At 37.4% G+C, this 23,814-nt stretch overlaps 1 protein-coding gene across 1 annotated transcript; it reads right to left on the reverse strand.

Moving 5' to 3' along the window:
* Positions 1 to 804: 804 nt before the first annotated feature.
* On the reverse strand, positions 805 to 23,814 carry LOC104245177 (germin-like protein subfamily 1 member 1). Its single transcript, XM_009800744.2, has 2 exons — positions 23,497 to 23,814; positions 805 to 1,733 (listed from the first exon to the last, which is right to left on the reverse strand). The coding sequence occupies exons 1-2, from the start codon at positions 23,812 to 23,814 to the stop codon at positions 1,062 to 1,064; spliced, it is 990 nt and encodes a 329-aa protein (XP_009799046.2). The 3' UTR covers positions 805 to 1,061.

Genomic DNA, 23,814 nt, shown 5'->3' on the forward strand with positions numbered 1-23,814 from the left:
AATTTATGATCTAGAAAATGATTCCCAATATATAAAAAAATTCTTAATTTATCATCAACAATCTAATCTTACTTAATTACTATGAAAATCTGTACTTTCTCATATAAAACACTGAATATTCTTTTAAAAATAAATTAATATATAGCTATTAGGAAATATTGGGGCCCCAAAAATTATGAGGCCAAAAGCAGCAGCTTTACCCTTGGGCCGGCCCGGCCAAGTATGCAAAGATTTTTTTGATAGTGGGTGATGGTAACACCTGAACACAAAAGCTTTGTCTTCTCTAATATTAATTTGAATTGTGAGACCATCTAATTCTAACGCTTTAACAAATGAAATCAAAGTAAGCAATTTTTTCAAAATAAGAATTATGACACTCTGTTCAAGCGTTAACCTGCTGGTTTCAATTGGATTTAGTTCTGTTCAATAAGTTCGAATTATTTAGATATCCAGTCGAAGATCACTTGTTTCGTTTTGACAATATAAAGACAAGAATCTTGACAAAGCGATTATTGTCCCTATTTTGGTAGGCCTTGAAAATGAATATACATCCTTTAGATAAAAACGATTGTTAATTTGTTCGTATATTAAATCAATCATAGCTTGTAAATTGAAACTACTTCAGTATTTCTAATTGGATTCTTTCATTTGATCACAAAGCATGAATTTAGGACATCATCTGTGTTTTTCCAATTTGAAAAACACTTTTGTTGTTTCTTAAATAAACCCACGAACAGGAACCATTTATACCACTAAATTCAATTTTTTTTAATTATAAATAAAAGTTACACATACAATTCTCCCACCAATTAGTCACCAACAGGAACCATTTGTCAGAGGCTGGCATGGTAATTTGTTCAATAAAATTAGTATAACACACATATATGATGTAACCATAGGCAAGGCATTTTACAACCAAATCTAAACTATTTTTTTTTTTTTTTTTTGGTTTTCCGAATAACTAAACAACCCTAAGCAAACTTTTACTCCAAAAATAAATAAAATTCTTTTGAAACAAAAATACCATATACACTCAACACTAGAAATATCAAAAGGCATAATCATCCTCCAAGGTTTGTTCTAATTCTTGTAATATCTTCTTGATTATTGATCTGAAATACCTTCTTGAATACTTCATCTGGCATATTTTGTTTCGTCCCAAATGCAGCAGGAGACGCCATTTGGACACCAGGATTCTGACTACTCAACCCAGACACAACCAATGCTTGCTCATTAGAATCCGTATTATAAAGAAAATGAATCAAACCTTTAGGAAAAACAAAACAATCTCCAGGTTGCATATTCTGAGTAAACAAGTGATTTGAAGTGTTGATAAATCCTACTAAAAGTGAACCCTTTATTAAAATAGCCACTTCTGAGGCTCGAGGGTGAGAATGAGGGGGCACGAGACTATTTGCATCGATGTCTATTCGTGCCATAGTTAGTCCTTGAGTGTTCAAACCTGGCAAATTGAAAATTGTAGTAAGTGTTACATTAAAACCAAACATTATGCTAATTTTACCAGGTTTGGATAAAGCTGATGTTGCAAAATGTGAAGTTTCTACATGGTCTGGATTGATACATGGCACACCATTGCAATAGAAATTTTCTTTTGTGACTTTTTTGGTATCAGCCACACAGTAATCTTGGAGTGGATCCGGGTCGGATCCGACCAAGCCCAATACAATAAGTAGACTCATACTGAATAGGATAGTGTTAGTTTCCATTTTTATCTACACTTACAGATAATTTTGAACATTACTAACTAGTGATACATATATATAAGTTGTTGGTAAGTATATAGGATTTTGTCCAGTTGGACTAGAGATTGAGTAGCTTAAGAGCATTAGAGGAGGAAAAAACAAGGCAAAGCTGGGAATGATTGATAATGACCAGAAATAGAAAGTTAAGGGACCACAAAGGTAAAGTGCAAAGGTTTATAGGGTAGGGTATTTTTCGAATTTTAATTGGCCTTTTAGCAGACATTATAGGGAGAAATTAAAAAATAGCCAAATTTACAACAGGTCGTTCAAAAATAGCTCAGTTTCAAAAGTAATCGAAATTTAGCCACTTTTTATGTAAAGATAAATCTGAGCGAAAACACTGTTCAAAACCCGGAAAATACGCCAGTATATTAGACTAGAGTTCCAGCATAAGTATGCTTGAACTCCAGCATATTATACTGGAGTTCCAGCAAGTATAATTGTCCAGTATAATATACTATAGTTTGAAGCACCGGTGCTCCAGTCTCCAGTATATTATATTGGATTCAGCAAAGTATACCAGTCCAACATAATATGCTGGAGTTCATACACAGGTGCACCGAACTCTAGTATATTATGCTGGACCGGTCTCTGTTTCAGCAAAATAATGGCTATTTTTCATTAACTTTGTAAACGTTGACTATTTTTGAATGACCAGTACGAAAACTGACTATACCGTGCTATTTTGACGACATTATATATCTTTGAGGCCCATGATGTTTACCATGCAGCTAATTCACCTCTTTAACTTTTCTTGGGCCCTTTTCTATTTGAAAACTTTTAGATCTTTTGCAAGTCAATCGTAACCCATCTTTACATAACAGCCCACTAAACAGATAATGAACTTTTAAGGTAAAAATAGCACGAGCTAGCTAGTTTTCGGACTGATAATTTAAAAATAGCCAGTATTTGCAAAGTCATTATAAAATAGCCACTATTTTGCTGCAACATAGAAAGTTCCAACATAATATGCTGGAGATTGAAGAACCTGTGTATGAACTTCCGACATATTATGTTGGACCAATATATTATACTGGAACTCCAGTATATTATGCTGGAAGTCTAGTATATTACTGGAGTTCCAGTATAATATACTGAAACTCCAGTATATTTCCAGTATATTATACTGGAGTTCCAATATATTTCCAGTATATTATACTGGAGTTCCAGTATGTTATAATGGAATTCCAGTATGTTATAGTGGAATTCCAGTGTATTATGCTGGAACATTTTTTGAATTTTGAACACCGTTTTCGTTCAGATTTATCTTTACATGAAGAGTGACTAAATTTCGATTACTTTTAAAATTGTGGCTATTAATTTCTCCCACTTTTCAGAAGAAATTGCACCTGACTTGATCTAGTACAATTCTTTACTTTCTGGAACTCTCGTGTTATTATGCTTCTTACTTTCATTCAGGTAATTGCTTAGAGCCCGTTTGAATTAGTTGATTGTAAATAACTGATAAACTTGAAGTATTGAAAAATATTTTTAAGTGCTAAAATTAATTTTTTAAATAAGTATTTACGTGTTTGGATAGACGTATTGAAATTGATAATAATCCGTCGAAGTGTTTGGTAGAAAAGTATTGATAAGTTGTTCTTTTATTAAAATGACTAAAATATCCTTAAAAACTTTACAAAAGGTTATAAATTAAAAAGTTTCTTTGTAAAGAAAAAGATGAACAACGAATGAAATGCAAAGAAAGTTAGAAAATTTATTTTGGGAAAAATATTTTGTGAATTAGAAAATATTATTAAGGATAAACTAGTAAAAAGCCTTGTCAAACTAAAAGTACTTATAAGCTAAAAAGTTATAAGTTAGGGGTGACCAACTTATGACTTATGACTGATTTTAGCTTATAAACACTTTGGGTGTTTACCAAACGCGTATATAAGCTAAAAAGTGCTTATAAGCCAGTTTGACCAGCTTATAAGCTTAGCCAAACACCCTCTTAGTCTCCTCGTACTTTCACTTAATTTCACTGTTTTGTGTAATTATTAAAGCATGGCAAACTAATACCATGTACCAGTATCTTAATCTTGTTTTCTGCGAATACAATTAATATCTGACTTCTTCTTCCAAACTCTTCTAAGTTTTATGTGTAGCTCCTACGGTATGATATCAGGGAAATATACAAGCAACTGGACTGAGGCATGGCAATTCTCTAGACAATACCAGTTGTACACTTCTCAGCTGTCTTCATTAGCTTGTGATGTTTGGCTATAATTATATATTTTATTTACCTTATATTTTGGTACTTTAATACTAAACTATATTATATTTGTGCTTAATTAATTTATTTTATATATAAATACGTGAAAGACGAAATTAAGAGCAAAATAAAAATTTCATTTATATTTTATACACTATAAAAATGGTTCGTGATCATTTATTAATTGAAAATATTATAATAGTATAATGAGACAATGATTGAAGACAAAAAAAAAAAAAACAATGCGAAGGATTTTAAAAGGAAGAGAAAATGTCAATTGAAGAGTTAGGGAGCAAAATTGAATCGAAGCAGCAGCAGGCGTAGCGAGCCAATTTGCTCGCGTTAGAGCAGGCGACGCGAGGGCTGCAGCGAGATGGAGCTCTTGATGTGTGTTCCGGGTTTCAAATCTATTTTGTCATCATTTTGGATTTTGGACTTGGTTATTTTGTTTAGGCCTTTTCCCTACGAATATAAATAGTCATTAAGCACCATTTTTTAGGAGATTAGACCTGACTTTAGACGAGGGGAGAGCACAGAGGCGTCGTGGAGGCCATAATTCATTAGATTCCATCTTTCTTCCATCAAAGCTAGTAATCTTTAGTTTTTCTTGATGACTTGTTGTTTTGCTACCATGTCTATGTGAAGATAAACTTCACGTTCTAGGGTTGTGGTTGTCATGAATATTGAAGTTTATTAATTATATTACCGTTAATTCGAGTTATCATCTTTGATTGTTTCTCTAATTCTGTGCATAATTACTTAATTGTTTGGCCAGCACTTGAGTTCTATTTACTTGGGAAATCCGTGTTTTGATTAGAGTAGAATTAGAGAGAGCTTGTTACTGAACTCGTGGCTCGGGGAATGATTTCGCGGTTAGGATAGGAATATTGTCACGACCCGGATTTCCCACCCTCGAGATCATGATGAGCCTAACCTTTCGGAATTCTAGGCAAGCCAACAGATAGAGATTTAAATACGCTAACACTAACCAATTCAATAAATAGCAGCAATTAAACCAAAGCAGATTAAAGGAGTGCGGACTTTCATAATAATCCAAATACTAATACACGACTATTCAAAATCTGGTGTCATAATCCATGAACTTTTAAGAGTCACTACAAATACTGGCTGAAAGAAAATAAACTGTTCTCGAAGTAAAAGAAAACAGGAAACTAGGATAACTGGAAGGGGACTCCAGGGTCTGCGGACGCCGGCAGATCTACCTTGGGTCTCCTGTTAGACTGAAGGCAACAGCTCCCCTCGGGTCAACACGGTCCAGTACCAAAATCTGCATAGAAAGTGCAGAGTGCAGTATCAGTACAACCAACCCCATGTACTGGTAAGTGCCGAGCCTAACCTCGGCGAAGTAGTGACGAGGCTAGGACACGACACGTACATAAACCTGTGTAGTTAAGCAATATACGAGCATAATAACAAATGATAGAAGCTAAACACATAATAACGGGAGGGAAAAACGTGCTGAGGGAAGTACAAGATCATGAGAATAGAACAGTAAGGAAAACATAGCAAAACAAGTGCACGACATCACCCTTCGTGCTTCTACTCTCATCCTCACCATAACAAATGAAAGAAATGATAATAATGAATATGAAATGGCATGGAATCACCCTTCGTGCTTTACGCTCTTCCTCACATGATAATGAATATGATATCGCACGGCATCACCCTTCGTGCTTTACACTCTTCTTCACATGATAATGCATATAAAATGGCACGGCATCACCCTTCGTGCTTTACACTCTTCCTCACATGATAATGCATATAAAATGGCACGGCATCACCCTTTGTGCTTTTACACTCTTCTTCACATGATAATGAATATACAATGGCATGACATCACCCTTCGTGCTTTACACTTTTCCTCACCCAAACAATAAAACAATAACAACAAGGCAATAGAATTATTAATAACAAGCTCCATTTCAACATTTAGTTTCACAACGTCAACCTCAACTTTAAATCAAAACTCAACCAATATCTAATTCCAAGAAAACATGATAAGAATTTCTCAACATGAAGAATAACCAGTTTAAGCATGAACAATATGAGTAAAGAATACAACAATCACAATAATAAGACTCACTCGCATGCTATGACTCGACGACAACGCATAAGTACTCGTCACCTTACCTATACGTTGTACTCAACAACCAAACACATAGCAAATAGGCAACAATATCTAATCCCTCAAGCTAAGGTTAGCCACAACACTTACCTCGCTACCACGACCAAACTCAAAGCTCAATCACCGCTTTTCCCTTCACACTAGCCTCTGGGCAATAAGAATCTAGCAATTACCAACCAAACAATTCAATTTAAGCCTTAGGAACTACCCACGATTGCAAGGAATTCAATTTAGGCCATTTTGGAAAAAAATCAGCAAAAGTCAACACCCGGGCTCGCTTGGTCCAAATTCGAAACTCAGAAAAAAACCTGATCACCCATTTACCCACGAGCCCCGATATACAATTGGTTTTTGAATCCGACCTCAATTTGAGGTTTAAATCCCCAAATTTCGAAATCCCTAGTTTTTACCCAAAAATCCCCAATTCCACCATGAAAATCCTAAATTCTAGGTTGAAATTTTGTTATAGGAAGTGAAAGATTGAAAGAAATGAGTTAAGAATCATTTACCTATGATTTGGGGAAGAAATAGCCTTTGAAAAATCGCCTCTTGAGGTTTAAGTTTTGAAAATTTGGGAAATGAATCAAAAATCCCGTCTAAGTCCATTTTACACAGCTGCAGATGTCGCATTTGCGACCTGAGCTTCGCAAATGCGAAGGTACCATCGCAAATGTGAGGACCCTCACACCTCTTCTGCCTTCGCAATTGCGAAGAAACGATCGCAATTGCGAACTCAATTATCCGCAAAAGCGACCAAAAGATCGCATTTGCGATCACCGCCTTCCCACCTTACTTCACAAATGCAAAGGTTTCCTCGCAATTGTGAGGTCTGCCTGGCCCAACTTCTCTTTGCATTTGCAACGAGGAGCTCGCAAATGCGAGATAAGAGGCCTGCAACAAGTTCAACTATACCAGCAAAATTTTCTAAGTTCCAAAACACACTGTAGCATATCCGAAACTCACCCGAGCCCTCGGGGATCCAAACCAAATATGCACACAAGTCTTAAAATATCATACGAACTTTCTCGTGTGATTAAATCGCCAAAATAATACCTAGAACTACGAATTTAGCACCAAATTGCATGAAATTTTCAAGAAAGTTTCAAAACTTCTATTTTCTCAACCGAAGGTCCAAATTACGTCAAACCACCTTTGTTTCTCACCAAATTTCACAGACATGATTTAAATATTATATTGAACCTGTACTGGGATCCGAAACCAAAATACGAGTCTGATACCAATGAGATCAAACATTAATCAAATTCTTTAAATCATTAGATTTTTAGTCTTACAATTTTCGTCAAAAATTCATTTCTCGGGCTAGAGACCTCGGAATTCAATTTCAGGCATATGCCCAGGTCCTATATTTCAATACGTATCCATCGGGACTGTCAAAATACGAGTGGAGAGTCAATCATTCGACCGTACGTTTATTAATGATGTCCATACTGAGGAAAGCACTCTAGAGTCATGTGAGGAAGTAGATAATATTCAATGTGAATACTCTAGTCTGTGTACATATAGGGATGTAAATAGTGATGCAATTCTAAATTTGGGGCATACTGGTCCTCATTCCATGCATTTTTCAATATTGTGTTTGGATGATGACATGGAAATCGAGTCATCTGAGCCTTTGGAGGAGCTAATGGACGAGGAACCGAGTGCTTATGTTCTTGAATTTGTTGTGCCAAAAAACAAAAATTACATTCCTCATCTAAAGGTCAAGAGGTGTAGAGCAAAAATTTTATTGCTTGACCTGGTTTTCTTTGTAGCCCCACCGAAGGAGCATAGCCACAAACTAGATATCATGTTAGGGGTACAATTCATAAGGGGTACAATTCATAAGTTCGATGTGGAGGAAAAAGTGGTTCAAGTCATGCCGAGACGTTAAATCATGCGCTTGTTGAGAGGCAACCCACCTTTATTACTTTTATTATTTATTTATTTTATTTTTTATTATATTATTTTTGTAGTGCCTGTTTTTATTTTGTAGGATTATAAACATAGGAAGCAAAGCCATTGAAAGAGTGAAAAAGCGAGCTAGATGGTAAGAACTAAGTGTGGGGTGCCCACACAAAGGACCATGCCTGAGGGAAGTGTAAGTACCCCGTAAGCCGCTAGTGCTTCTGCCTTTGGCCTTTCAGGGAGTTTCTTGTCCACCCTCATTATTATTTTGATTTATTTGTGCATTGGGGATACTGTACTCCTTTAAGTGTAGGGTAGGAGAATTCCTCTAGATAATTAGTAGTAGTATGATAGGAAAATGTTAACTTCTTATTTTGATTTTAGCTTCTTATTTTTATTTTTGTAGTTGTGTAGTATTTTTGTAGCTTAATTTTTTTTGTTTTCTTTAAAGGAAAATTCGAAAAAAAGGGTAGAAAATTTGGATTTTTTCCGACGATGGATCTCCTCGACAGTTTTGTTGAGGGATTAAAGTCTAAACAAGAAAATCCAAAAATATGTCTTTTAGCTTTCTTTAGGTAGTAATAATCCCCAGTGGTTTTTCTTTGTGCCTCAGTTCTTTTTCATGGGATGTAGTATAAACCGGGTAGTAGTTTTTCATTTTTTTTTAGAGTAGAACTTAGGAAAAAATTGAGGAAGAAAGATGAGATTCCTAGGCGCCCTTGACTTGTTCGATAGTAACATATTTAGGCTTTGGCATGCTAGTATATTCCCTATGTGATAAAAGTGCTTATGATGCCTTGATTATTTGGGTAGCATGTTTTGCGACGCCTATGTCTCGTTTTCTTGACTTATGTTCACTTTGGGCTTAATGCTTAATATCTTGTGGATCTGTGAATATTTGCATTTGTTGAGAGTCGGAATGGGAACGTCCTTAGTGAGTCATGTGCCATGTGTGAAGTGAGATTTTTTTGTAGTCCATGTCATTGTACTTGTGTCTAGAACTTGCCCGGCATGTGAGTTGAAGCAAAATTCGAGGTGATGCTCAGTTTGAAAAATGATTTTAGGCTTTCTTTGATCTTTTTGAGCTTATTGCTTACCATGAATAAAAATTATCCCTAGTTAATCTTTTTGAGCCTATAGACTTTTATTTGGCACCCACATTACAAGTCTATATCTTTTTTTTTCTTCTTAATTGACGGTGTTTTGATCCTTTTACCTCTTAAAGCACTTTAATTGTGAAATGAATACTAAAAGGAGTAAGATGAGACTAAGTATGGGGTGACTTTTGAGTGGAATCAATAAAAGTAAGAAAGGTTCACTTATTTTGTAAAAGAATACTCCACTAGTGGAAATTGCAAAAGAGAAAAAAGAAAAAAAAATCTTTAGATGAATAAATTGATATCTTGTTCTTGCTAGTGGGTATGGATTAAAGTAATGTCTAAAGAAAGAGGGAACATTGTTAGGGATAATTTTAGTTGTGAAATTAAGATTGGGATTGAAGAATATGCGCTTACAGATGATTATGTGATGTGTTAAAGTGCTTAGGAGGGTTATCCACTATTCCTCAATATATCCTTCCCGTCTCTTAGCCCATATTACAATCATAAAAAAGTCCTAATTGATTTTATATCGAGTAAGCCTACATTAGTAGAGATTTACATTAAGGACAAGCCTATGGTACCAATTGCATGCACGTGACTTCTTTTATGAGAGTGAGAGATTTCTGTGATATATATGAGTCCTTTAATATATTTGAGCATTTGATTTGAATGTATGGATTCAACTTACTCTCTTGTTCTTGTTGTGAGGGAACATGGTTTCAAAAGGGACATGTAACGTTATTAGACTTCTCTCTATGATGTTGGGTGTTTAAGCCATAAGGGCATTATGACATGAGTTGGTTTTGAGGCTAGGATTGTTAGGAGTATATTGTCTTTGTTGTGGTATAAGAAAATGGAAGTGTATGTGATTGCATATGCTAGAGTTTAATTATTGCTATAAACCATGATCACTGGTGTAGTGTGCTTCAAAAGTATTAACTATGTTAAGTGCTCAAAGATAGTGTAAAGTATTGGTTGACTCAAAGACTAGCAACGTTTAAGTATGGGGTAGTGATATTTGGCTATAATTATATATTTTAGGGCAGTACTTAACTTATATTTTGGTGTTTTAATGCTAAACTATATTATATTTATGCTTAATTGAGTTTATTTTATGTATAGGTACGTAGAAAATGAAATTGGGAGCAAAATAGAGATTTTATGTGTATTTTATACACTACAAGAATAGTTCATGATCATTTATTGATTCGAAATATGAGACAAATATAATGAGACAATGATTGAAGACAAATACAAAAGAAGACTGTCACGACCCAAACTGATGGGTCGCGACGGGCACCCGGTGCAATTACTCAACCGAGTACCAACATAATGTATCTTTCTCATTACATCAACATGGGTAAATGGGCCATAAGGGCCGTATGAGGTAACAAGAACAAAACATGAGAGAACACTCGACATAAAATGACCCAACCTGACATACTGACTTATACATATGATGTACGTACACTGAACATAGGCCGACAAGGCCATACAATCTTTCATATACATGACATATGTATACAAGCCTCTAAGAGTACATAAACGTCATAAGTCGGGGACATAGACCCAACATACCAATCAATACACGTCTAAATCATACTAACCAAATAAGAAACTCCGTAGCAAATGGAGAACACCAATATCTTCCGCTGAGCTGATAGCCTACTTGGAGGACTCTCAAGCTGTCTATCAGACCTGCGGGCATGAAACGCAGCGTCTCTAGGCAAAAGGGACGTCAATACAAATGATATACCGAGTATGTAAGGAATGAAAATCCGTAAACAATAGACATGAGAGAAACATGGAGTAAAAGACTCAACATGTATATCTGAATAGCTCTGTGAATCATCTAATATTATAATATCATGCATATGCGTGTAAATGTCATACCATGCATGGGTATATGAGTTCATAGCATCATCAAGCCTCTGAGGGCATCTCATCATATCATCTCGACCACTATGGGAAAATCATCAACGTATACCAGCTGATCAGGTGGTGGTGTGTATATAACACTGTAATCTTTTTCCATATATATATATATGTGTGTGTGTGTGTACACATACGTGTATATAACACCATATGTTCAAGGGCTAATGTAAATGAATGAAATGCATGAGAAGTACGTCAATAAAATCTTTTGGAGTGATAGAATAAGATACATGGGAAATCAAGAACGTAGAAACCTCTAGTATTTCTATGAATAGAGTCATTTATGGAAGTTGTGCATTTGCTCGTTTTGTTTGTATTGTATGGATCATGACAAAAGGAAAGAAGGGATAGCCTAAAAATACCTGAGCCGATTCTCTTGACAATCCCTCTGACACACGTCAATTGTGACAATACGTAGTGACGGATCGAAGTAGGAAAAAATTCGTATAATACTCTTGAGAAAGACTGCACCGTACTCCCTTAGAACCTCAAATCTTTCACTTTATCATATTATGAAGTTTTAAACAAGCTAATTGAGCTCCATCCATTAGAATAGCCTTAAGATACAACCTAAATAATCTTCATCTTAGCATAGACTTAAGATACAACCTAAATGATCTTCATCCGTTACTACATGCAGTCATAAGCCTCCGTTTTGTGATCTCGAGAGGCTTTTTATATAAGTGGGTGTGGGCCCCACACTTTGTATGACTAAGCAACATAATCTCACAAATTTTGCCACCTTGAATAATGATTTAAGAGTCACACTTCCTAGTGTCCTTTGCTACCACGGTAGGAGGCTCTTAAGCTTATCCATAATCTTAATTAATTAACCACTAATCTCTTGATTAACTTGATAATCTCCCACTATCCAATAATTAACCAATTACCCACATAATTAAGAATTATCTCAAGTTACTTAAAATACTACTCACTTTTAACACACTTTATATATCTTATTATCATGGTCATGTGGTACCTTGTATGGTACTAGTCCATAAATACAAGGTATTCTAGCTTGGACCGTATTTTATCTAAAAATGACAACCTTCGGCGAAATTCATTTTTTCCGATTTTCGGCTACAGAGATGAGATTATGCATTATGTCGATTATAGCATAATGCATAATCTCAAAATAATCTCATTCCCGAACTTATGTCGATTAACTTACGACAAGTTTAACGTATAATACTACAGGGTGTAACATCGTCATAATATAATACTGCGGGGTGTAGCACCAACGTAATATAATATTGCGGGGCGTAACATTGACGTAATACTGTGGGGCGTCACATCATTTCCCCCTTTGGAACATTCGTCCTCGAATGTTGACTGATGGACTCATCATTCTTATAACTCATAGCTCTTGCAGATACTTTAATATTCTCCTTGCCATTTAGGCAACTGTTCTTTAAATAAATTCAAAGGCCAGGGCATTCCCCCCTTTAAGCCTCTTTCTCACAGCATGACTTATAGTCAGAATCTTTCTAATCTCGTAACTGTTGCTACCTTCTATCATGCAGCCTGTACGACTCTAACTTTGTATATATGCATGTGCGACTCTTCTCTCCTCTTTCCTCCAGCTTTTAGCCAATATCTAGGCCTCACTTTGTGAACATATATTAAATTATGTCAAGCTGTACCTCTGGGCGTCATTAGCTTTACTGCATCCAAGTAGGCCGTACTATACCATAACTCTTATTTCGATTTATCGTTACTGAGGTCTACTACCAACTCCAGGTTACTCTTGTTGCTTATCCTTAAGACTGATAGCCTAATCTCATCTCATACTTTGTAACTTTTATCCATCCCTTGTTGATTCACCTTAATATTGATCTACAATCTACCACTGATAACTTGAAACCTCTTACATAATCACTAGGGCTCATGTTGCATCGAGGAGCATTTGAAGTGATTTTTCTGATCTACTTGGGGGCGATACTATACTTCCATAACCCTATTTCATATCATCCCAATATGATTCATCTTACGTGGGTATTTTGATCCCGTACAATTTATCAAATTCCCCCTTTTCTTCTTCAAATCATTACTCAATCGAAGGCCCAAACGTCATCCTATATTTGTCACAATTACACCCTCATTATATTACCGGGGCAACGTTCCATCTCTTCTAAATGCTACTAGTCTAAAATTCCTTTGACTTCATTCAGGCTATACTGAGCTTTCTATAACTTAGAGAAACCATCAACTCTCTTATTTTCATGGGCTTAATCTTGAGGATTTATCCATTCTCGTCATCTTCTCACTCGCCCTTTCTTATCCTTACTCTTGTCTTCCTAAAACCTCGTTGCTTTACCATACTTTAGCTTGTGACCTACACATATCTATTTATATGATCAACCTTCCTTCAAGTTACTTGCACCATAGATTTTCTTGTGTTATTCTGGAACATCAAGCGAGACATCACATCATTTCTAACTCTTCTCTACTCTCTTAACTAGACTTCTCAGTACCTAGAAATCATAGGATGGAAGATATGCTACTGACGATGCCGCTATTATTCCTGGATACTGAATCCCCACACTTTTAGCCTTTTATCCGAAGTATGGACTATTCACAACCTTCTGCATTTGAGTATTTCGTATGTTGTTCACCTTTACCTTACTACCTTAAAAATTTGCATCATATCTTCTATTTCTTCCATGACCTCCCTTCTACATAGGTATAATTCACGCCCATAAATGGAAGCTCTACTATAATACTTGCACCTCTGGTGCATACACAATCTGGTAGGAGCTTCGTACTGACTTCTTATGAGGCTGATACTTTTCTAACTGGCTTTATCATAGGGCCGTTATAGAATATGGTTGTTGTACTTTCTCTCTTGTACCTCTTATATTAAGAGTGATCCTGCAATGTTCTCAACCATGATTTCTATAATTTTCTGGGTCCAATAATCAGACTCCTGATTTACTTGATTGATGTAACTCTTTAGTTTCCTCTTCCTTCTGATCAGCTTTTATGTAGGCTTAAGCTATCTTCCGATCTGCGGCTCCTATTTTTTAGCTATTACTTTAGCCTTTCATGGGCATTATGGAATATCCATGATATAATCTTCTAACAACTCAATCCTTTATCTATGCCCTGTGCTCAATTCTTTCTTTTAACTTATACCGGAGTCTTCTGTGTCTGTATGATTGTCAACATATATGCTGCATCAATAAAACTCCGAACTCTTAAGTGCATTCATAATGTACTCTGGGTCATTAATCGAATAATTCTTTTCATTCCTTCTCAGTTTTTTTTTTAAAATATAAGCAATTACTTTTCCTGGTATTTCTGCCCCTTGTTGCGTGCATACTTAGCTTACCTTAGTGCCCACACACATGGGAATTCCGTACAACTTATATGATCTTGAATATCACTTATGATTTTACTTCCTGTTCATTAGCCACGTTAGGTGCCATTTTCTTATGGAGGGCATACAATGTTGTTGTGAGACTGTTGTTATAAGACGATTTCGTCCTTAGGTTACTGAGCTTATGTTGAAGCTTTCTTCCTTACTTCCTCAGTTAGTCTTTCATTGTAGTATTTAGGGAGGATCCTCTAACTCTTGTAGAGTTGTGAGCTTATTACGTTGTATATTCGACGGACCTTTTGATGTCCTTGCTTGCCTATAATTATCCGTAGTTACTTATTTCCATGCCCTAGAGCTTGTAGGGTTGCTTCTGAAATGATATTTTGACTGTCTTCCCAGTGTCACTCTCTTTTATTCCCGTAATACTTATACGATACCTTTAACTCCCCCAACTCCTATCTAAATACTTCTCAAGTATTGCAATGACATTACTGCAAGGTTGAATTTACTATATTGGGTTTTACTATATTTATCTTGCACGATCTGCTGGCTAGTCTGTAACATCCTGTTTAGCCATAACTAGGCTCTTCTTGAATAAATTACTAACTACTCGTTGTCCCATTCTCATATCAATATTCTGCGTAATCTTTCTTGGGTTATTTCCATTGTCTTAATTTACATCTCGCACTGGCTCCTTATCTATCAATAACATCTCGGACAGGGACCCTTAATTCCTTTCCTTGACGTCGTGTTTGCATAATGTTCTGGAATCATAGCATATCTGTAGGATTTGGATAAGTGCAATATCATCCCTTTCTCATTTTTCCGCACTCTTCTTTTACCATTCCATAGTTACTAGAATTACTTAATTCCGACTTAATGCCACATAACTCCATATTCCCCCTTTATGGGAGTACTAAGATTTAGTGCTACGATGATCTATGTATAGATGTTTTATCTCATCATCTTTGACGTCTTTTCACATCATCGATGACCCTTACTCGCCTTGCGGTAATCCCTCTTTACTAAGGATAAGAAAATTCCTTACTTAGTGTAACTAGAACACATAGTCCATTAAGCTTAACTTTGCTCACATTGCTTGCTTTGGAGAAGTGTCTTCCTGAATGACCTTTAAAGGTTATTCTTCTGTCGTTCATTAATTATCGCTGGAATGCAATCTTTGAAATCTTCATGATGCGGACTATTACCAAATCACTATGTCTCTAATCATGTTTAGTTATCCTGTTCATCAGCCCATATTGATTTTTATTACTCGGGGGTCTAACTTTTCCTTCTGGTAGTCGCATTGGAGTCACGAACTTATTTCTCGAAGTGAAGATATGACTTTATGGCCTATACTCTTTTGTTGTCTCAAGGCCTGTCATCTCTCATCTTTTCCTTCACTTGACTATAGACTCGGTAATACTATCATCTTTTTGATCTACTATTTTCATCCATGTATTACATCTTACTCATAATGCTTCATTAACTCTCTTCTTATTTCACGCTAACATCTATATCTATCACTTTATTCTGAAAAATTCAAACAAGACATTCTTTTGCTTTTAGCTTCCCTTGATCCATCCATTGGCTCTTCGAATTGTCGAACATTCTTTATCTACTAGGGACGAGAGCCACACTAAGGTAATATTTATCCCTTCAAGGCTTCCAGTGCCTATCCTTGTAGTGCTCATATCTAGCTATACTATTTTAGAATGCGTCATCTGGGTGTCTCACAAGAAGATCTATTAGCAATACCCTTCGAAAATGTCAACTAACGCAAACAATCCATCCACCATTTTGGGTTAGTCTAACCCCAGCCAGATCCTAATATCTCGCCCTTCCCTTAAACTACACCTGTTAGCCCCCATAGGGCATAATTGAAATGGGTGTGACCAATTGTACATACCTCTATTACAATTGAAGGTAACTTAAAATGCTTATATTTCTCTTCTTGAATTGTAAATACTGTTAATCTTCATTAACTAGGTACCTCGTATCCTTCTTCACCTTGTTTCTTTTACTTGCTGAAACTTGTATCGACCTTCTGATTCTCTTATTCCTTTTTATCATAAGAGTGGATAGGCATTCTTGCCTTAGGGATCCTTACCAAGAAGCTTACACATCTTAGTATACACATGATCTGCTGAATACCTCATATTTATCCATCATAAGCATGATGCAAAGTCTCGTTCCTCTGACTCAACTCTTCTACCGCTATATCTCTTACTCAACCGTCATTCTGGATGTAGACATCGTCGTATTATGAATAAGATAGAGATTAGGAAATTGAGTTCTTACAACTGAGCTCTAACACATGATCTAGAGTAAGAAAAAAGAGTGATAGTCCTAAATGCGCTGTAGCCCCCTGCTTATAAGTGTGGTGCACAACACACCCATAAACAAGACTCTACTAGACACGGCTTGTAGATTCCCTAGGACCGAACTGCTCTAATACCACTATATATACACACATATAATGCCATCTGGTCGTGGGCCAATATAAATAAATGCAATGCATGAGAAGTACGTCAATAAAATCTTTCGGAGTGTCATAAGACCACTATGCCTTTGATTAATATCATGAAATAAAATTTATCAACTTACATATTTTCTGAGACCCATGAACAGATGATAGAATAAGACACACGGGAAATCAAGAACATAGGAACCTCTAGTATTTCTATGAATAGAGTCATTTATGGAAGTTGTGCATTTTCTCATTTTGTTTGTATTGTATGGATCATGCCAAAAGAAAAAGGGATAGCCTTAACATACCTGAGCCGATTCTCTTGACAATCCCTCTAACACACGTCAATTGTGACAACACGTAATAGCAGATCGAAGTAGGAAAAAATCCGTATAATATTCTTGAGAAAGATTGCATCGTACTCCCTTAGAACCTCAAATCTTACGTTTTATCGTATTATGAAGTTTCAAACAAGCTAATTGAGCTCCATCCTTTAGCATAGCCTTAAGATACAACCTAAATAATCTTCATCTTAGCATAGCCTTAAGATACAACCTAAATGATCTTCATTCATTACTACATGTAGTCATAAGCCTCAATTTTATGATTTTGAGAGGCTTTTTATATAAGTGGTGTGGGCCCCACACTTTGTATGACTAAGCCACATAATCTCATAAATTTTACCACCTTGAATAGTGATTTAAGAGTCACACTTCCTAATGGACTTTGTTGCCATGTTAGGAGGCTCTTAAGCTTATCCAGAATCTTAATTAATTAACCACTAATTTTTTGATTAATTTGATAATCTTCCACTATCATATAATTAACCAATTACCCACATAATTAAGAATTATCTCAAATTACTTAAAATACTACTCACTTTTAATACACTTTATACATCTTACTATCATGGTCATGTGATACCTTGTGTGACACTAGTCCATAAATACAGGGTATTATAGCTTGGACTGTATTTTATCTCAAAATGACAATCTTCAATGAAATTCATTTTCTTCGATTTGCTTACCCTCTCACCTTTACGAATTTCTCATCACTTGTTTGAAATAGCATAATGCTTATAATCTCAAAATAATCTCATTCCCTGTAACGACCCGGCCGGTCGTTTTACGAATTTATGCCCCGATCCCCTATTAACTGCTTTCCCCAAATTTATTTCTGCTATTTTGATTTGCCGAAATGCTAGGTTTTGAGTTTCGGAGGGTTTTGGGACACTTAGTCCCTAAATGAGTGCTTAAGTGTTGGAAAGTTGACCGTAGTCGGAATAGTGTGAAGACGACCTCGGAATGGAAATCCAATGGTTCTTTTAGCTTCGTTTGGTAATTTTGGGCTTAGGGGCGTGTTCAGATTGTGTTTTGGGGATCCGTAGCTAATTTAGTCTTGAAATGCCGAAAGTTGAATTTTTGAAGTTTTCGGTTCGTCAGTGAGATTTTGATCCAAGGAGTTGGAATGGAATTCCGGAAGTTGGAGTAGCTCCGTAGGGTTGAATGTGATGTGTGTGCAAAATTTTAGGTCATTCGTACGAGATTTGATAGACTTTTTGATTGAAAGTGTATTTTCAGAGTTTTTGGAATTTTTAGGCTTGAATCCGATGAAAAATAGGTGTTCAGATGTTGTTTCATTCCGAAGGTTGGAACAAGTTTGAATGATATTTTAGGATTGGTTGGCAGGTTTGGTTGAGGTCCCGGGGGCCTCGGGTGTGTTTCGGATGCACAACGGGTCATTTTGGAACTTGTTGGAATTGCTGAACTGCTAGTATCTGGTATCTTTATATGCAATCGCAATAGTGGGGATGTGATGGGATAGGGTAGTTGGTGAGGTGGCAGAATTTGTTCTATGTGATCGCCAGGATTGGCCCGCGATCGCGAAGTGTGAGGAGCCAAAGCAGTGCGGTCGCCTGAGGCTGCATGCGAACGAATAGTGTGGACGCGTGTGGCAGGGGGTTGAGTGTTTACTCTATGCTAATGCGGTTGGGTGTACGCGATTGCATAGAGGGAAGAGAGCCAGTTCTATGCGAACGCGTGTGATGGACCGCGATCGCAGTGAAGGATTTTATTAAATCACTGGGCAGTGTTTTAAAAGCTCAATTCGCGACCCTTCTTCATTTTTCCACCATTTTTGAACGGGATTGAAGCTTTTGAGGGAGATTTTTGAGGGAAACAAAGGTGAATCATTTGGAGGTAACATTTTTTGACTTCATAACCCGTTTATAGGTGATTAAAGACCTAATTAGTGGTGAAAAATGGGTAATTAGGGCTTGAGATTAAGAGACCTTAACATGGGTATTTGAGGGGTCAATTGAACGATGATTTTAGTGTTCTTGTTATGTATAGATTCGTGAGAGTGCGAGGATTCTGAAAATATAAATTTTATCTCATTCCGAGACGTGGGCCCGAGGGGCATTTTGGTCATTTTACCTAATTTCGCATATTAGCTTAGAATTTAATTGTAGAATCAGTTACTTGAAGTGTTATTTACATTATGCAATTGAATTGAATAGATTTGGGCCATTTGGAGTCGAGTACCCATGGCAAGAGCGTGGTTTCCGGTTGATTTGAGCAGGTTCGAGGTAAGTGGCTTGCCTAACCTTGTGTGGGGCACCTTCCCCTTAGGATATGATATATTTGATAATTGAAATGCCTTTTACGTGAGGTGATGAGTGCGTACTTGAGTTAATTGTTGAAAATTCGGTTTTTCTTTAAGTATTTCAATTGAGTTCCTTTTTTCTATTTTATTTTACTTGCGAATTTAGCTTGTTGTTAGTTTAGAAAAGCATGTTTAGTTGAATTAATTGCCTATTTGCTTAAACTGCCTTTATTGCATTACGTGAAGCATGTTAGGCTAGAATTAACTGTTTACTTAGTATGAAATTTAGCATTAATTGGGTATTCTTGTGTTGATGCTGTGTGTGTTTTTACTTTGGGACTACGGGACGGCATCCCGGGAGATCCCCTGCACATATTTATGATCTGGACTAAGGTGCGGGATACCAAGAGATCCCTGGCATGTATATTGAGGATACCAAGAGATCCTCGGGATACCAAGAGTTTTCTAGCATATATTGAGGATACCAAGAGATTCCTTTTATACATAGAGGATACCAAGAGATTCCTGGTACGTATATTGAGGATACCAAGAGATTTTTGGGATACCAAGAGATCCCTAGTTATCATCCTTGTTATGAGTGGTACTTCCTTGTGTTTTGCCTTTATCTTTGTTTCTGTTATTGTACTCCTTATTATCATGTATAGATTCTTATAATAGATTCTAAATGTACTGCTTATCTTATCCTGTCATCTTTATATTTATTTAATCTCAGTAGGGCCCTGACCTTTCTCGTCACTACCCGACCATGGTTAGGCTTGACACTTACTGAGTACCGTTGTGGTGTACTCATGCCCTTTTTGCACATGTTTTTCATGTGTAGATCCAGATACCTCTACTCAGACCTACCACTCTTAAGGCGGGGCAATCTTTAGAGACTTGGAGGTATATCTGCCGCGTCCGCAGATCGAGGAGTCTCTTTCTATTCTCTTATGTAGTTACAACCCTTCTGTATTTCTTTTGTTTAGACTATTCTAGAGTTAGAACACTATGTAGTGATCCTTAGCTTGTGATTCATGGGTTTCCGGGTCTTGGAAGTATGCGTTGGTTTGAGAGTTAAATATTGTGTATGCCGAGCGGCACTTTTAAACACTGTTTTATTACTCTTCATTTTATTTTAATTGTTTAATTTCCGCAATTTAGTTTATCTTCCACAATTTAGGCTTACCTAGTCATAGGGACTAGGTGCCGTCACGATGGTTCATGGAGGGCAAACCGGGGTCGTGACAAGTTGGTATAAGAGCTCTAGGTTCATAAGAGTCATGGGTCACAAGCCGGTTTATTAGAGTTTCACTGATCGGTGCGGAGACGTCTATACTTATCTACGAAAGGCTATGTAACCGTTAGGAAAATTTCACTTCATTCGATTTCCCTATCGTTCGAGATTTTAACATCACAATCCTAAACATTTGTCTTCCATTCTCTCATAGATGGTGAGAACACATGCTACCAGAGATGATCAGACACCCATGCCCCCTACGAGTGCCGCCAGAGGTCAGGGCCGGGGTAGAGGCTGAGGACGTGCATGCGGTGCAGCTAGAGCACCTGCGCGAGCTGCCACTGAGGATCCACCAACAGTTCCAGCCAGAGTCCAGGCATCGGATATGCCTTCTACTATTACTCCAGCACTCCAAGAGACATTAGCATAGTTCTTGAGCATGTTTGGTACATTAGTTCAGGCATGATTGATTCTGGTTATACCACCTACTTCACAGATCAGGGAAGGGATCTAGACTCCTGCCATCCCCACTCCAAAGCAGCGAGTTCTCATTGGTCGGGTTCCAGATGTCATAATGATGCAGCTTGTCGTCCCAGTTTAGCGGGTGGTGAGGACCTCTCGCTGAGTAGAGGACAGGTGGGTCCAGGAGAGAGAGAATATATAAGGTCAGGAGAGAGAGAGAGTATAGTGAAGTAAGGAGACCTCGTAGATTGGAGAGACCCATTGGTCCTTATTTCGGAGGAAGATTATGGCATGATAGAGATTTTTTGGGTCAGCCATCTCAGTTTACATCTTAGATTTTTCACAGTATTTCAAGTGTTCAGAGCCTCAGAGTAACAGTACCGCACAATTTCCACTGCCACATCATCCGCGAGGTTGTTTTGAGTGTGGCGACATGCGCCATGTGGTGAGGTATTGCCCTAGACTTGGGAGGGGTGCATCTCTACAGACTTCTCAGCCACAACGTACTCCGCAAAGTTCTCAAGCTATGGTTATAGCTCCAGTTGCTACCCCACCTGCTCAGCCAATTAGAGGTGGAGGTCGGGAAGGTAGAGGTTGCCCTAGAGGGGGAGGCCAGGCCAGATACTATGCCATTCCTACCCATACCGAGCCTGTTGCCTCTGATTCTGTGATCACAGGTATTATACTAGTTTGTCACAGAGATGCATCGGTTCTATTCAATCCAGGCTCCACTTACTCTTATGGTTCTTCTTATTTTGCTCCGCATTTGGGTGTACCTCTGGATTCTTTGAGTTCCCTTGTTTATGTTTCTACTCTCGTGGGAGATTCTCTTGTTGTGGACCGCGTTTATCGATTGTGTTTGGTTGCTCTTAGTGGTTTTGAGACCAGAGTCAATTTATTGTTTCTTAGCATGGTAGATTTTAATATTATCTTGGGCATGGACTGATTGTCGCCCCATTATGCTATTCTTGATTGTCATGCCAAAACCGTGACGCTGGCTATGCCAGGTGTGCCGCGTGTTGAGTGGATGGGTACTTTAGATCATACTCCCAATAGAGTTATTTCTTTCCTTAAGGCTCAACGAATGGTTGAGAAGGGGTGTGACGTGTATTTAGCTTATGTGAGAGATGTCAGTATTGATACCCCTTCGGTTGATTCAGTCCCTGTAGTATAGAATTTTCCTGATGTGTTTCCAGAATATTCCAGGCATGCCGCCTGATAGAGATATTGATTTTGGCATTGATCTATTGCTGGGCACTCAGCGCATTTCTATTCCTCTGTATCGTATGGCTCCTCCTAAGTTGAAGGAGTTGAAGGATCAGTTCTATGAATTGCTTGATAAGGGTTTTATTCGGCTCAATATATCACCTTGGGGTGCTCCTGTCTTATTCGTGAAGAAAAAGGATGGTTCTATGCGTATGTGTATTGATTATCGCCAATTGAACAAGGTTACAGTGAAGAACCGTTATCCCTTACCTCATATTGATGACCTATTTGACCAGCTTCAGGGCGCACCGATGTTTTCTAAGATCGATTTGCGCTCAGGTTACCAACAGTTGAAGATTCGGGAGCCAGATATCCCGAAGACTACTTTCAGGACTCGGTATGGTCATTACGAGTTCCTTGTTATGTCATTTGGGATGACCAATGCCCCAGCAGCCTTTATGCATTTGATGCACAGTGTGTTCTGGCCGTTGTAAGCACGTGATGTTTGCCCTATATGAGAATTACTCCCAAAAAATTCAAAATAAAATGATTTTCCTTGGTGTGCAATTTTGAGAATTTTGTGACATTTTTGGATAATTATTTGTATTTGTCTGTGCATGTTTATTTGTTAAATTAATAAAAAATACAAAAATATGTCACATTTTGCATGTAGGATTTAATTATACAATTGTTAGTAATTAAGTTTGTTTTACAAAAATTGAAAATTACAAAAAATAGGCATCTTTTGCATTTTTAGCATTTAATGTCCAATTGTACAATTTTATGCTCAATTATTACCTAATTGTGTGTTAATTGTTATTGGGAGTTAATTTGCGCTTTTATAACTTAATTTAGTTCTTAATAATAATTTAAGTATTTTTTAGAAAAATAAAAGAAGAAAAGAGAGCAAAAATACAAAGAAAAATCGGATCGGGCCACTTCTTCAATTGTAAGCCACAGGCCCAAAAAATTGTCCAACCTTCCCTATGACCCGGTCCATTTCAAACCGGGTCGACCCGGTACACCCCATTAACCCAAATACCCAACACCCCTATCTTCATTTTTCATTTTCTTTCCAACATAAAAACAAAACAAAAAAAAAAGAAAAGAAAACAAAACCCTAAGAACCTAAACCATCCGCCCCCTTCCCTTTGCTTCTCCTTCTCCAAACTCCAAACACACAACCATGGGTTCCCAAGCTCCACTCCCTAGAAGCCATGGCTGCCTTCTCGCCGTCAACCACCCTCCAAACAGACCCCTCACGTCTTCATCTTCTTCGTCATGCTGCCTTAGCTCCGACCAACATCCATCGTTGCACCTTCTCCTCCGGCAAGTCGACGCTACTGTGTCGCGCTGCTGCATCTCCATTCGCGCTGCTGCTACTATGTCGCGCTGCAGCCTGCTCCGACGCGTCACTACTGCTGCCCGCGTCCAGCTACGACGAGCAGCCAT

This window comes from Nicotiana sylvestris, chromosome 10, assembly GCF_000393655.2.
Source record: "Nicotiana sylvestris chromosome 10, ASM39365v2, whole genome shotgun sequence".
Classification (NCBI taxonomy): Eukaryota; Viridiplantae; Streptophyta; class Magnoliopsida; order Solanales; family Solanaceae; genus Nicotiana; species Nicotiana sylvestris.